This window comes from Geotrypetes seraphini, chromosome 1 (genome assembly GCF_902459505.1).
Source record: "Geotrypetes seraphini chromosome 1, aGeoSer1.1, whole genome shotgun sequence".
Taxonomy (NCBI): Eukaryota; Metazoa; Chordata; class Amphibia; order Gymnophiona; family Dermophiidae; genus Geotrypetes; species Geotrypetes seraphini.
Genome location: NC_047084.1, coordinates 433,820,565 through 433,837,128, shown reverse-complemented (window position 1 = coordinate 433,837,128; position 16,564 = coordinate 433,820,565). Strand labels below are relative to the sequence as shown.

The 16,564-nt window shown below is 44.2% G+C and overlaps 1 protein-coding gene across 3 annotated transcripts in view; it reads left to right on the top strand.

Moving 5' to 3' along the window:
* Positions 1-16,564, top strand: part of FOCAD (focadhesin) — a 471,722-nt gene that overhangs the window by 110,543 nt on the left and 344,615 nt on the right. For all 3 annotated transcript variants that reach the window (XM_033919504.1, XM_033919495.1, XM_033919513.1), the window contains one exon: positions 6,504-6,710. In XM_033919504.1, the coding sequence (XP_033775395.1) occupies positions 6,504-6,710 (207 nt within the window). The remainder of the gene's footprint in view (positions 1-6,503; positions 6,711-16,564) is intronic.

Below are 16,564 nucleotides of genomic sequence, written 5' to 3'. Positions count from 1 at the left end.
AAAGAATAGTTTAAAGGCAGCAGAGGAAGAGGATATGGTCTGAAGTGCAGATGTTCCTCTTCTCGACTGCAGCCCTGGTTGACCTCTAAGATCTGCTACTTACGTTTCTGTGCCCGATCTATGGAACATCACTGGCTGAAATCCTGCACTCAGGCTGACTCTGTACACTTCAAATTTCTGCTGACCTTCTTCCAATCCGCCCTTTTCTCTTGCAAAAGACTATACCCGCTTGATTGATTCTCTTGGATCTAACCCTCACCATCTCTTTTCCACACTCATCTCTTTACTAAGTACTCCCACTTCCAGCTCCTTCTTCACTTTCCCCCCATACTATGGCAAAGTACTTCCACGACAAGGTTCACAAGATTAACCTTTGAGTTCTTGACCAAATCATCTCTGCTTCTCACCCCTCCCATATGCCCAGCCGACTTTCCATTGACCCCTGCTGCCTTTCTTCCTTCTCTGAAATCACTGAGGAGGGAACCGCACGTCATCTCTCCTCCTCCAATCTCACTATCTGTTCCTTTGATTCCATCCCCATCTGATTACTGATCACCATCTCTCCTACTGTCATTCCCTCTATCTGCCATATCCTCAACCATTCACTTTCAAGTGCAATCATTCCTGATGCCTTCAAGCATGCTGTAGTTATGCTGCTCCTCAAAAAACCTTTGCTGGACCTTACCTGCCCCTCCCAATTATTGCCCCGTCTCCATCCTCCTCTTCTTATCCAGGCTACATGAAAGTGCAGTCCACCGCCATTGTCTTGACTTTTCACTCATTTCAATCTATCCTCAATCTGCTTCAATCTGGCTTTCGCCTTCTTCATTCTATGGAGACTGCCCTTGCTAGAATTTCCAGTGGCCTGCTACTGGCCAAATCCAAGGGCCTCTACTTCATTCTCATCCTCCTTGATCTGTCTGCAGCATTTGACACTGTAGATCACTGCCTACTTATTGATACGCTGTCCTCATTGGGATTTTAGGGCTCTGTTATCTCATGGTTTTCTTCATACCTTTCCCACTGCACTTTTAGCATAAGCTCTGGAGGATCCTTCTCTGCAGTCATTCCATTATCGGTCAGTATACCTTAGGGCTCTGTCCCGGGATCTCTTTTCTCCATCTACACTTATTTCCTTGGTGCTCTAATCTCCTCCCACAGGTTCTAGTATCACCTCTATGCTGGCAACTCACAAATCTACCTCTCTACTCCTGAAATTTCTATAGGAATCTAGGCCCGAGTCTTGGCCTGCCTGTCTGACATTGCTACCTGGATGTCTCACCGCCATCTAAAATTAAACGTGGCCAAGACTGAACTTCTCATCTTTCCTCTTAAAACCTCCTTATCCCCCCCATTCTCTATTTCGGTGGAAGATGCTCTCATCATCCCTGTCTCGGCTCGCATCCTTGGGATCATCTTTATGTCGTCTCTTTCCTTTTCTCTGCATAGCCAACAATCAGCCAAATCCTGTTTCTTTTTCTACAATGTTGCTAAAATCTGGCCTTTACTCTCAGAACACATTGGCAAGATCCTCATCCATGCTCTCGTCATCTCTTGCCTAGACTACTGCAACTTGCTTCTCTCAGGTCTTCAACTAAGCCATCTCTCTCCCCTTCAATCTGTACAAAATTCTGCTGCATGTCTCATATTCCACCAGGGTCGTTATGCTCACATTACCCCTGTCCTCAGATTGTTTCATTGGCTCCCTGTCTGTTTCTTTTTATTGACATACTAGCTGATGACCCGGCGTTGCACGGGTATTTAATTATAGCAATAACACAGTAAATGGATTGAAATAAAGATACTTTATAGTGGTGAATGAAATTATTTTTTTACAGCTTTATAAAAAGTACAATATTCAAATTATAATGTGAAATATTTGACAAAATGAATACAATACAACTAACACAAAACTTGATTATAAACAACATTTTTAGTTTCACCTCCAGGAGCAAGAACATATAAATTCTTGGGTGAACCCACCCTTGATCAAGCAACATAGAGTTGTCCATGGGAAAAACAGGGGGATCTTAAATCCACTCCACGGTATGTAATAGTCTGTCCCTGTGATTTGTAGATTGTGATAGAGAATGCAAGTCTCACTGGAATTTGCAATCTCTTAAACTGAAAAGGAAGATCTGTTGGAATAAGTGGCATCCAAAAGTTTCAGTATTGATTTAAACAATTCAATATGTGCAAACGCAGGTAGAAAAGAAACTCCATGCAGTTTTTTCCCGGTTCAGAATGGAACCTGTGTTCCTAGTTCAGCATATGTGAGTACTCATGTAATGTAATAACATTATGAACTGGGGTGCATGAAGGAAACAGTTACAAACACAGTTAGAACATACAAACTTTATATGTATGGTGTCCGTGGTAGAATAGAAACGATGTCCCTAGTGGTTATAGTGTCATAGAAAGTGTATTATAGTTGGAATTACTGTGAGAATGGCAGCTTTTTACATCCTTTCCATTGACATGAATGGGTGAAATCTCATTTTCTGTTTGTAGCTCCGCCCACGTGTGCAGGTGGGCCGCGAGACCCCCAGAACATATCACCCCAGGTAGTTGGAATTATTGTGAGAATGGCAGCTATTTACATTTTTTCCATTGACATGAATGGGTGAAATCTGATTTTATGTTTGTAGCTCCGCCCATGTGTGCAGGTGGGCCGTGAGATTCCCAGAACATATCACCCCAGGTAGTGAGGGATCAGCATACCAAGTTTCGTTCTAATCGGTCAAGCCGTTTTTGAATTACTTTGAGAATGGCAGTTTTTTACATTTTTTCCATTGACATGAATGGGTGAAATCTGATGTTATGTTTGTAGCTCTGCCCACGTGTGCAGGTGGGCTGCGAGACCCCCAGAACATATCACCCCAGGTAGTGAGGGATCAGCATACCAAGTTTCGTTCAAATCGGTCAAGCCGTGTTTGAATTACTGTGAGAATGGCAGCTTTTTCCATTTTTTCCATTGACATGAATGGTGAAATCTGATTTTATGTTTGTAGCTCCGCCCACGTGTGCAGGTGGGCCGCGAGATTCCCAGAACATATCACCCCAGGTAGTGAGGGATCAGCATACCAAGTTTCGTTCTAATCGGTCAAGCCGTTTTTGAATTACTTTGAGAATGGCAGTTTTTTACATTTTTTCCATTGACATGAATGGGTGAAATCTGATGTTATGTTTGTAGCTCTGCCCACGTGTGCAGGTGGGCCGCGAGACCCCCAGAACATATCACCCCAGGTAGTGAGGGATCAGCATACCAAGTTTCGTTCAAATCGGTCAAGCCGTGTTTGAATTACTGTGAGAATGGCAGCTTTTTACATTTTTTCCATTGACATGAATGGGTGAAATCTGATGTTCTGTTTGTAGCTCCGGCCACGTGAGCAGGTGGGCCGCGAGACCCCCAGAACATATCACCCCAGGTAGTTGGAATTACTGTGAGAATGGCAGCTTTTTACATTTTTTCCATTGACATGAATGGGTGAAATCTGATTTTATGTTTGTAGCTCCGCCCACGTGTGCAGGTGGGCCGCGAGATTCCCAGAACATATCACCCCAGGTAGTGAGGGATCAGCATACCAAGTTTCGTTCTAATCGGTCAAGCTGTTTTTGAATTACTTTGAGAATGGCAGTTTTTTACATTTTTTCCATTGACATGAATGGGTGAAATCTGATGTTCTGTTTGTAGCTCCGCCCACGTGTGCAGGAGGGCCGCGAGATCCCCAGAACATATCACCCCAGGTAGTGAAGGATCTGCATACCAAGTTTCGTTCAAATCGGTCGAGCCGTTTTTGCGTGATCGCGGCACATTCCGGAACTTGGAGGCGAGGAGGATGGCAGTTTGAGTGCAGAGCTCCTCTCCCTGGACAATCTGCCTGCTTTTAAATATCAGCAGCAGTGGGAGATCAATTGCTTTTACACCTAAGCAGCAACGGGACCAACCCACCAAAAACCCACAGTCTCGATCCTGCAAAAATATGAGCTCCACCCTCCCTGCAGTCCGCTAGGAAAATCAACTGCTTTTACACCTCAGCAGCAGCGGAACTATCCGCAACTACCAAGAGCCCACAGACCCGATCCAGCCAAGAGTGTGAGCTCCACCTCCCCCTGCAGTCCACTAGGAAGATCAACTGTTTTTTACACCTAAGCAGCAACAGGACCAGCCACCACTACCGAGAGCCCTTTGCCCTGATCCAGCCAGACAAGTAAGCTCTTCCCCCAGCATTCCGTTGGAAAAATCAATATGCTTGCTTTTAAATATCATCAGAAGTAAGAGATCAACTGCTTTTACACCTAAGCAGCACTAAGACCAGCCGCCACTATCGAGAGCTTTTGTCCCAATCCAGCCAGACGTGTATGCTCTTCACCATACAATTTGTTGGAGAGATCAATCTGCCTGCTTTTAAATATCAGCAGCATTGGGAAAACAACTGCTTTTACACCTAAGCAGCAGCAGGTCCATCCGCAACCACCAAGAACCCACAGACCCGAACCTGCCAGGAATGTGAGATCCGCCCCCCCTACAATCCGATAAGAAGATCAACTGTTTTTACACCTAAGCAGCAATAGGACCAGCCGCCACTACCGGGAACCCTTTGCCACGATCTAGCCAGACATATAAGATCTTCCCCCAGCATTCCATTGGATAGATCAATCTACCTGCTTTTAAATATCAGCATCAGTGGGAGAACAACTGCTTTTACACCTAAGCAGCATTGGGACCAACCGCAACTACCAAGAGCCCATAGACCAGATCATGACAGGAGTGTGAGCTCCACACCTCCTGCAGTCCGCTAGGAAGATCAACTGCTTTAACACCTAAGTAGCAGCAAGACCAGCTGCCTATAATAGGAGCCCTTGCCCCGATCCAGCCAGGCATGTGAGCTCCTCCCCCTATATCCCGTTTAAGAGATCAATCTACCTGCTTTAAATATCAGCAGCAGTAGAAAAACAATTGCTTTTACATACAAGCAGCAGCAAGACCTACCGCAACCACCAAGAACCCACAGACCCGATCCTGCCAGGAGTGTGAACTCCTCCCCCTGCAGTCCATTGGAGAGATCAATCTGCCTGCTTTTAAATATCAGCAGCAGTGGAGATCAACTGCTATTACACCTAAGCAGCAACGAGACCAGCCACAACCACCGAGAGCACACAGACCCGATACTACCAAGAGTGTTAACTATTCCCCCCCTGCAATCCGCTAAGAAGATCGACTGTCGGCTCCGGGCGGCTTTCCCGCAGAGGAGAGAATCCTGCATTCACCGTGGGCCTCATCTGGGGCAGCCTCCTTGGAGCGGCTGGGGCACGGGCAGTGTGTCTGGGAGGGAATGCATGGATGGGAGAACATCGCAGGGGAGGAGACATAGGCATCCTGGGACTGTCTGCCAAGTCTCTTCCCTAAAGAAGCCCTTTCTGGAAACGTCAATCGCTCCTCCTAAACTTACTTGCTCCACTTCATCACTTCATCATGCTTCTATTCTTTTCTCTCCTCTCTTCTACCTTCCAAAGTATTTAGATCAATGCTGTCTTGTTAAAATGTTTATTTTATTTTTATTTTTCCTCTAACTCTACTTTTCACTTCTCTATTACCCTCCAGGTACTTTAGTTAGATTGTGAGCCTTCGGGACAGTAAGGGAATTTTTCAAGTACCTTTCTTATTTCTAATCTTAATGTATATTTTCTGTAAACCGCTTAGAACCTAACGGATGTAGCGGTATATAAGAAATAAATTACATTACATTACATTACATTACATACACACACACACACATACATACATACACACATACATACCTCCGATTTTATATATATAGATAAAAGTATTCATTCTGCAGCTCCTCAGTATCTCTCCTCTCATCTCTCCCTATACTCCACCCTGAGAACTCCATTCATCAGGCAAGTTTCTCTTGACGGTACTCTTGTCCTCTATGACCAGCTCCTGACTCCGTCCCTTTTACTTTGATGTGCCGTATGCCTGAAACAACCTGCCTTATTCAGTACATCGGGCTCTTATCTCTGGCAAAATTTAAATCCAGGCTGTAAGCCTACTTTTTTGAAGCTGCTTGTAAGTCCTAACCTAACCAACTTATAAAACACCCATTTCTGCTGATTATTGCCTTCTCATTCCCCTTCAATATTATGTATAGATTCACCCTTTTGTCCTGTGTTTTCTGTCATAATTAGATTGTAAGCTTTATCAGGCAGGGACTGTCTCTTACATATTTAATGTACAGCACTGCGTATGTCTGGTTGTGCTATAGAAATAGTAAAGTTGTTGTTGTTGCTGCTGCCATAGCATTTACACTATTTTATCTAGGAATGAATTTTAAATGGTGTCTTGTTTATATTTTATATGTTTTCTTATTATGAACATGGTGGTCTGTTGACTGCTCATTAACTTTGGCAAAATATGTGTCTTCTGAGTTTATTAATTTTGTTCTTTATGTATTTACATAACATTGCTCCAGTTTAAAAACAGATATTATTCTCTACAGTTAAATAATCTGATGCAAGTCGCAGAAGTAACCATGTTTTTTGAGGAGTTGTTGGCGGCTCTTCAGCGCTACCCAGCTTTCTGGACTAGAGAGCTGTGCCAGCTGTCTTTGCAGCTTCTGTGCGTAAGTGAGGTCAGCTTGAGGGTAACTGGAGATTGTTCATCCTTGATTCACATGATAGAAAAAAATGCCAGCCTGTTGAAAGAGGTAAGGTTTGGTCAAAATGTACATTATTTGTAAGCATCTCTTCTCATGAAGGATCTTTTATTGTGGGCACATCTATTTGATCTTAAGTAATTTTTGTCATGTAACAATTTCTGTGTTTCAGTAGTAATTCCTGTACTGTGCTAAAAATTTCTTCTAACATTTCAAATTTGCAATCACTTCAATATATCCATGATAATGAAATTTCAGTAATATAACAAAAAGAAATCAAAATATCAGGAAAAAACATCAACTTATGACAGTCCACAATTTATCAGAAATAGGATCCAAGATAGATAGAAATAAACAATAAGGAAAAAAAGCACAAAATACTTTCCCTGGAGGCTTCCCCACATCATTGTTTCAGCCTGATAATGGCATTTCCTCTCCATTGGAGAGTCATACAGTCGCCTTAATCTCTTCTGTAGCTACAAGAAAATCCAATAGCTGTTTTGGGTCAAAAAAAGTAAAAGTTGAACCCTCAAGAAATACAATACAAATACAAGGAAACTTCAGTACAAATTTGACCCCCAGAGCATTCACTCTTGGTCTATAGGCCAAGAATGACTGGTGCCTCTTTTGTGTGTGTCTACATAAATCAGGAAAAATCCAAATATTTGATCCCTTAAACTGCTGATTAATATTACGGAAATATAAGTGTTAAACATTATTGCGATCCAGTTCCAAAGCAAATGTTACAATTAGAGTCAATCTCTGAGTCACTATTTTAAGAGATGATTCCAGAAAGTCAGTTAAGTTCACCATTGAATCTGATCTCCCCGAAGTCCCAGCACCTCCCATTTCTGTCCCAGAAACATACTGAGCTTTCACAATCGGTGGGAGTGTTTCATCCGGTATCTTAAGGACCTCCTTCAAATATTGTCTCACCAAATCCACTGCTGATATCAAAAGGGACTTGGGAAAATTTAAGAATCTCAAATTATTCCTTCTTAATTGATTTTCCAAATATTCAGTCTTTCATTGGGTTAAGGTCTTCACCAAAGCTACTCCTAGATTCTGTACCTCCTCCACTTTCTGCTTCAAAGATATTACTTTCTCCAATTGTTAAACTAAGCCTTGGGACCGAAAAGCAATTTGATCAGAAACATTTTTCATTTCACCCTCCATTTTATCAACTCTTTTCAAAAAGGAGGAATTTAAGTCCTGTATAGTCTCCCAAAGTATCTCTAAGGTTGTAACATCTGGCTTCTTATTTTTCATATCTACAGAACTTTCAGAAAGGACTTTTCCCCCACATACCCCACTCACAGTTTCAGCTGGATACAAAGTCTGTGGAGTGGACACCCTCACTGACACACCTTGCTGTGGGAAAGAAAGCTCTTTTAGAGAGAGATTCCTAGACAGCGATAGAGAAGTCTGAGATCCCCCCAGGCTTCCACGCTGATGCGCTCAATCCGATAGACTCCTTCCAGGTTTTAGGGGAGCCGTTCTATTCTCAGGACTCAATGAGATCCCATTGCCATTAGTGCAGCTCACACGTGCATATTGCGTGTGTTACGCTTGATCAGAAGAAACAACCGACATGGGTCCAGTTGGCATTCCGTAATCCTCCAAGGTAGTTTGTTTCATCAGCGGAACTTAGCTAACCACTGGGACTTGGGCTGTCACCATTCCCTTTCTCTTGCCCATTTTTCCGGCAAGAGAACCAACACACTCGCCACCATGGAGCTTCGGAAAAGCCAACCTCTCTAGCCTCTCAGCAAGATGCCATTTTGGATCCTCAAATTCTGCACTGTGCAAAATTTTTATTGTCCTTTTAAATATTAAAAAGACTTGTACATCAAAAATAATAATTAAACTACACAAGTTAAACAGTTTTAGAAAAAGAAAATCATAAGATGGTTCTATTGGTTTTGTCTATCATACATTCATTCTCTGAAGTCAAGCAGGATACTGTTCTCACAAGATGTATGATATCACCAATAGAGCACAGTGCTGGGAGCACTAACACTTAGGTGTCAACACATGTGAATGACCAGAATACAGGTACAAAGTCCTTTATCTGAAATTCCAAAAACTGTAAAGCTTCAAAATCTGAAATTTGATGCGAACTGGAAGTAGTCAATTTCCCCGATGTGTCACACACTGAAAGTAATGTAAGTTCGTTTTTCTCCTGTTCTCTGTGCAATTCAAGTTGGAGGGCTGTAAAAATGGCAAAGAGTGCTGCAGATTCCACTCAGGGTGGTACTTTTATGGGCTTATGGTCTGTCTTTTTCTAACTTAACATTACAATTCCAAAATTTGAAAAGCTTCGAAAACCGAAATATGCCTGTTCCCAAGGATTTCTTATAAAAAATCTTGTACCTGTACTGACATGTACACATAGAAAAGCTAATATGCCAACTATGGGTGGCCCTAAATGCAGTGGCATGTATTTTGAAGGTGGGCATACACATGGGTGAAGCATGAGCAAAGTACATTGTTATATATGTAAAATCAGAATATACTATAATTTGTGTTTCTAGTGCAGTGTGTCTAGTGGTCTTAAGCTCTCTAGGGTCTTGTATCTGAACTAGCAAGTTGCTTGCAGAAAACTATCAACCATGTTTTCACTCCACCTCCTTCCCAGGGAGCTGGTCTTGCCCTCTCAGTTTGTTTTTTGTAACCAAGTTGCTCAGAAGTATTTTTGATCTAATCTGTGGTTTTATTATTTTTGAGTATTTTTTCTCAGTGTTCTTTGGAGGCTCGGTGCTCTGCCTGGAAGAAGGTGCAGACTCAGTATGGTAAAAGTCTGCTGCTAGAGGGATTAGCCCCTTGGGGAAACCTATATTTTATAGCTCAGGGGGCATCCCTTATGTAGCTGCTTGCATTCCTGATTCAGTCTGGACTTGAGTGCAGGCTGTTTGGGCTCCTTACTGGCTCGGCTGGGATTAACAGTGGGCTGGCTTCATATTCCTCACCCCTTTCGCAGCGTGGTTTCCTTGTGATTTTTTCCCCCTCAGGGAGGTCTCCATGGGCTATCTTGGATTTTAAACAGTCTTTTTTTCTTTATCTGCCTAAAAAATTCCTCAATTTTTTTCAAAAGTGACTGGGGTGGACTCCTCACACCTTTTTTACCTCTGTATCATCCCAGGTTTGTGCTGGATGGCTGGCCGAGGAATGTTCATGTCCCGTGTATGACAGAGTGAGCAGGGAAGGGACTGGAGTCTTGGACTCTGCTGCCTTCAAGTCCTCAAGGGCAGGGGATCTGTAGGAGGTGCATTCCCAGGGGAAGAGACCCTTCCCAGGACCCTCTGAATCTGTATTGGCTAAGTGCAGTTATGTGTGGGCCGCAGGGCCTAGAAGGACTGGCAGGGCGGTCCCTTGTGGGGTCAGAGAGATCCCCTATACAAGGCTTCACTCCAGATTTTGTGAGCCTTATGTGGAATGCCTGTTTGAACTGCTGAGGGTCCTCAGTGTCTGTTAACAGTGTACCTGTGGTGGTGGTGCAGGGGTACTCCCCTCGGCAGGCATCTTGACCAGAATAAGATGTAGACTTGGACCAGGAGGTTCAATCTGTCATGGAATGGGAGGATGGAAAATCCGATTCTATGCCACTTTTATCCCAGGATGAAGTTTCCCTGGCAGAGTCTGCTTCCATGCAGGAGGACAGCAGTCAAGAGATCATGACCCTGGTTCTGGGGGAAGATCACACAGTACACCAGCTGTTCAGGACCTCTGTACTTTCAAGCATTTCCTCCTCGCTGCAAGAGTTACATCTGGAAGTCTGCCAGCTTTCTCTTCTCAGAGCTCAGTTATGAGCAGTTCTGTGACTCTGACCGTGTTTTTTTCCCTTGCATTCGGACAACTCTAAGCTGGTCACAGACCATTGGGAGTCACCAGAGGGATTCCTTCGAGTGACTAAAACTATGCTAAGCTATATCGGATAGCGCCAGAGATCCACCAGTTGTTTGTTTAGCCTGAACATGGAATCGCTGGTGGCGCAGGCCACTAAATGAACCTTGCTGCCTAGTGAAGAAGGGGTGATGTTAAAGGATCCTCAGGGACATAGAGTGGACTTTCTCCTCAAGCGACAATTTGAAGCTTTGGCCCTAGGAATTAAGGCAGTTGCTGTCTTCCTTTGTGGCATGGGCTTGTCACACTCTTCTGTCTCAGTCCTCAGAACTGATAGACCAGTGTGTCACAAACTTTTTAAGCTGCGGCACACTAGTCTTGAGGTGGCGGCTGCAGGGCACCCAGAAATGTGTGGACGTCAACGTGATAACATCACACGATGATGTCTGCTCATTCGTGGATATCCTCCAGCCACAGCCCTGAACCTCCTATTACCGCTGGTGGGAGGGTGCTGAAGGAGCAGAGGTGAGGAGAAGGAGGAGAGGTGCCGGCGAGGAGGAGAGGCACAGGCTGACTGACTACAGGATGTACCTCTTGCCATGAGAAGCATGTCTGTAAGCAGTCTGCCAGCACCTCTCCTCTTCTCCAGTATCTCATAGAAACATGATGGCAGATAAAGGCCAAATGGCCCATCCACTCTGCCCATCTGCAGTAACCATTATCTCTTCCTCTCTCTAAGAGATCCCACGAGCCTATCCCAGACTTTCTTGGATTCAGACACAGTCTCTATCTCCACCACCTCTTCCGGGAGACTGTTCCACGCATCTACCACCCTTTCTGTAAAAAAGTATTTCCTTAGATTACTCCTGAGCCTATCACCTGTTAACTTCATCCTATGTCTTCTCATTCCAGAACTTTCTTTCAAATGAAAGAGACTCAACTCATGAGCATTTACATCACGTAGGTATTTAAATGTCTCTATCATATCTCTCCTATCCTGCCTTTCCTCCAAAGTATACATATTGAGATCTTTAAGTCTGTCCCCATATGCCTTATGATGAAGACCACGCACCATTTTGGTGGCCTTCCTCTGGACTGACTCCATACTTTATATATCTTTCTGAAGGTGCGGCTCCAGAATTGTACACAGTATTCTAAATGAAGTCTCAACAGAGTCTTGTACAGAGGCATCAATATTTCTTTTTTTCTACTGGCCGTACCTCTCCCTATGCACCCTAGCATCCTTCTAGCTTTCGCTGTCACTTTTTCAACCTGTTTGGCCACCTTAATATTATCATATACAATTGCACCCAAGTCCGGCTCTTCTGTCATGCACATAAGATCTTCACCCCCTAAACTGTACCGTTCCCTTGGGTTTTTGCAGCCCAAATGCATGAACATTCATTTCTTAGCATTAAATTTTAGCTGCCAAATATCAGACCATTCTTCAAGCTTCGCCAGGTCTTTCTTCATGTTATTCAGACCATCCTGGGTGTCTACTCTATTGCAGATTTTGGTATCATCTGCAAAAAGGCAAATCTTACATGACAGCCCTTCAACAATATCGTTTATAAAAATGTTAAAATGAACAGGCCCAAGAACATAACCTTTCCTCAAAGCGATCTCCATTGATTACTACCCTCTGTTGCCTTCCACTCAACCAGTTCTTGACCCAGCCCATCACTTTGGGACTCATTCCAAGGGCACTCAGTTTATTTATTAGATATCTGTGTGGAATACTGTCAAAAGCTTTCTTAAAATCTAAATAGACCACATCTTGTGCACTCTCTCTACCCAATTCTTTGGTCACTCAGTCAAAGAAATTGATCAGATTTGTCTGGCAAGACCTACCTCTAGTGGATCCATGTTGCCTCCGGTCCTGTAATCCACAGGATTCCAGAAACTTCACCATTCTCTGTTTTAAAAACATTTCCATTAATTTTCTTACCACAGAAGTCAGACTTACTGGCTTGTAATTTCCTAGATGACCTGATAGCCAGTGTGATGGACTGTCGCTTCAAATCTGTATGAGACAGCAGACCCTAAACAGTCCGGAGTTCGTGAAAGGGCAATCTTGAGGCTCCCAAAGATTTCATAAGTATTTGGGAAGCCAAACAACACAAAGTCTATTTCAGGGATGTGTTGAAGATTCAGTGGGGGCTGGACAGCAAGCCTCGGTCTCTCACTCCTTAACAACCACTAAGAAAGCACTATGATGCCAGGCCAGGGACCTATCTTCCTCAGTTAGAAATCTGATTGTTGCTGTTAATAGATCTAGATGCTATATTATCACTTATAAGCAAACTTTTGATTGGTCGTCTCAGATTGTCGAAGAATCTGGGAGAGGTACAAAATTGAGTTCTGTGTCCTGCCCGCCAGACAGCTTTATAACTTCAGCCAGCCAGAGGGAGCCCTCCAAGTTTGGGCTAAGGTTTTAAAGGCTACTGGCTTTTTCAGCCATAGAGCCGGTCCTGGACTCAGACTTGGGCTCGGGTAGATACTCCTTATACTTCATCATGCTAAAGAAAGGCTCAGATGACTGCGTATCGATTGCAGATCTCAAGTCAGTCAATATGGCTCTGGAGATAGTTTGGTCGATCATAGTGGTCTAACTTCACATTCCCATTTTCCCTGCCCACACGAGGTACTTGCATTTTCAATTGCTACAGCAGCATTTACAGTTCTCTGTGCTCCCCTTCGGTCTGGCCTGGCCCGGCACCTCCCACTTTGGTAATGGGAACAGTGCACTTCCATGAAGCTGGGATTCAGGTTCATCCATATTTGAATGATTGGCCCATCAGAGCTGACTTTCTCAGTTAGCAGGCTCTCGACCCGTGGGAATTGTCACTGTCCCCACAGGTGTTTGATGTCATAGTTCAGCGGTGGGTGCTTCCACAGATGGATCTGATGGCCTTGGCTGTTAATACTGACGCTTCGTTTTTACAGTTGAAGATCAAGCTTGAAAGTGAGGAGTTGGATGCGTTAGTCCAACCATGCCTGGAGAACAAGCTGTTTTATGTGTTTCCCCCGTGGCCCATGCTTGGTCGAGTCATTTATAGGATTGCGATCCATCCTGGCTTGGTAGTCCTAGTGGCGCCCAATAGATCTTGCAGACCATGGTATGTGGACTTGGTTTGTTTCCAGACGTATAAAGGCCTCAAGATGTCCAGTAGAAATGGATCTTCTTACTCAGGGACCTATTGAGAATCCTTCACACTTTTGGCTTATGGCTTGGCTCTGGAGCGGGCCTGATAAGTAAGGGTTATTCAGATGTGGTCATTACCATATTGCTCAGAGTTAGGAAGCCATCCACAGTGGCAGCCTATGCTAGGGCCTGGAAGTCCTTTCAGCGCTGGTATGTGGTAAAGGATGTAGAGCCCTAGTGAGCTTCGATTTCGTTGATCCTGGATTTCTTACAGGAGGGACTGCAGAAGGGGCTCTTGATAGATTCTCTTAAAGTGCGGATAGCAGACCTTTCCAGTTTCCAAGCTTAAGGGGAAAGAGGCTCTTTGGCCTCTCACTTAGATGTCACTCAGTTTATTAAAGGGGTTCTGCGGTTGCATCCTCTGGTGCATTCCCCTTTCCCTTCCTGGAACCTTTATATTGTGTTGCAAGGTTTCAGTACTGCTCCATATGAGCCTTTACGTGAGACTTCCCTTTTGGATCTTAAAGTCAAGATTGTGTTCCTGGTGACAATTATATCGGTGAGATGGGTTTCTGAGTTACAAGCTCTTTCCTGTGGGAAGTCATTCCTTAGGATAACGGATGCAGGGCTCTCCTTATACATCCTTTTTACTGAAAGTAGTTTTGTCCTTTCCATGTCAATCAGGAAGTCTATTTGCCTTTGTTCCACCCTATGGAGTTTAAGAAACATATTGGATTTGCTGTCAGTCAAGTGAGTGCTTCATCGGTAACTTGAAGTTACCTTTCGGATCACCTTTTTCTTCTGACCATTCAATGCCAAGAAAGGGAGGCCAGCGTTTAGAGTCTTGATTTCCAGGTGGATTAAGATGGCCATTTTCTCTACGTATATGGGCTTTAGTAAACAGCCACCAATCATGTTGAAAGCGCACTCCACTAGTGAGGTTGCTGCCTCTTGGGTTGAGACTAGGGCTGTCTCACCTGAGGAGATTTGTAGAGCGGCTAAATGGTCTACCCTTCATACCATTACCAGGTTCTTTTATAATAATATTTCTTTATTGAGCAAAATCAGCAATAGACAGAACAAGAAAAAGCAAACATACAGCCGCATCTCCCATTGAGGTGCTAAAATAAATCAACCGGGGAACTTAGTAACAATACAACAGGAGAGCGCCCAGGCAAGAATGCTAGAGAGTGCCCAATACAGGATTTTACCATAATAATAATGCCCGACCCCCCCAACAACCTCAACCCCCCAACCCCCCCCCTTCCCCAAACCCAGACCCGTGTGATTAGATGGGAAAAACAAAAGAAAACGGAGCAGAAAGAAAGAAAGAAAGAAAGAGGGAAGGGTGGAACAAGACAACGAGAAAAGAGGGAGTAGAGCAGACAACAGAGTAAGGAAAGCAGCACCCAACTTCTGCCAAAGATACCACAGCTGACAAGGTTAGCAGTTCAGCAACAAACTCCGCTCCCGGTGTGAAAGAGACAACCAATACCCCTCCCACACATCCTGAAATTTGGTCCAACTGCCCTCATCCCGTCTCCCCACCATTCTACGCTCCAGCAGCGCTAAGTCATATAGGGATAAATACCACTGGGAAAAAGAAGGAGCATGGGGAGTCCGCCACGAGATTAAAATGGCCTTCTTGGCCAAAAGGAGAGCCTTAAACACTAACATCCGCTGTCCAGCAGAGCAGTGAGAGAGAGAGTCGCTCCATCATAAAAAAGAACTATAGGAGGGGTGCATGCGGGCAACGATGGAGAGATAGAGGACAAAAAGGTCCACACTTGCAGCCAGAAAGCCCGTATCCTGGGACAGTCCCAGAACATATGTCCCAGGGTAGCAGAGCGCACAGGGCACTTGGGACAACAGGCGTGAGTGGCGAAGCCGGCTCGATAGGCCCTCTGTGGAGAGATATACGCTCTGTGAAGAAATTTATATTCCTGCTCCCTATGGAGCATATTGCAGGATAGAGCACGCAGGAAGACAAAACAATAAGAAATCAAGGAGGGCAAAATAGCACACCCCAGTTCAGCGCTCCATGCCCCAGCCAACAGATCCGCTCTCTCGGTCGACAACGGTGACTGCAATGCGGCGACAAAGTAGCGCAGACGCGGAGCCGGATCCTCCCACAAACCCAAACTCAAGCCAAGACTCCGCGCCACCGAGGGACGCCTATTACCAGGTTCTATAGGGTAAATGTGGCAGCCAAGAAAGACGCTGCTTTCAGGTCCTCTGTTTAGAAGGCAGGATCAGTGGGCCCAGCATAGACTCTGTGTTCTGCTTTGGTATGTCCCTAGACACATTGCACTAGAAAGAAAGATTAGGTTCTTACCTTGACAATCTTTCTTGTAGATGTGTCTAGTGGTCCTGAAGCCCCACCCTGTGTATTGCCTTTGCCTTAGGATCAGTTTGAATTTGAAGAATTTTCCTTCTCTGAGGAAGAGAGAGTGGAAAAAAAGAGATGATGCATAGGAAAATCCTCATGGACCATACAGTCTGGCTTTAGCCTCTGCTTGATAGCAGATCATGCACGTAGTTACGAGCTTTGTACATAATTAGTGCTGATTTTACAAGTTTGAATGTTATAATATGTTATTTACCATGTTTGTTACAGAGCAGAACAAAATTGTAGTGTTGGGGGATTTTCCCTGTTCCCCACTTTCCAGTTATGTTTTTCATTTCAGTGCTACTTGATTGCTTTTGTTCAAACTGAGTGGGTAGGAGCAGCTCCTTGGGAAGAAGATGGAGTGAAAATATGATTGATAATTTTCTCTGAGCAGCTTTCTAGTTCAGATACAAGACCCTAGTGTTCAGGACCACTAGATACATTTACAAGAAAGAAGATTACCAAGGTAAAAACCTAATTTTTTATGTACATTGTGTGCGTGTGTAATTTTTTAGCAAACTAGTTGTG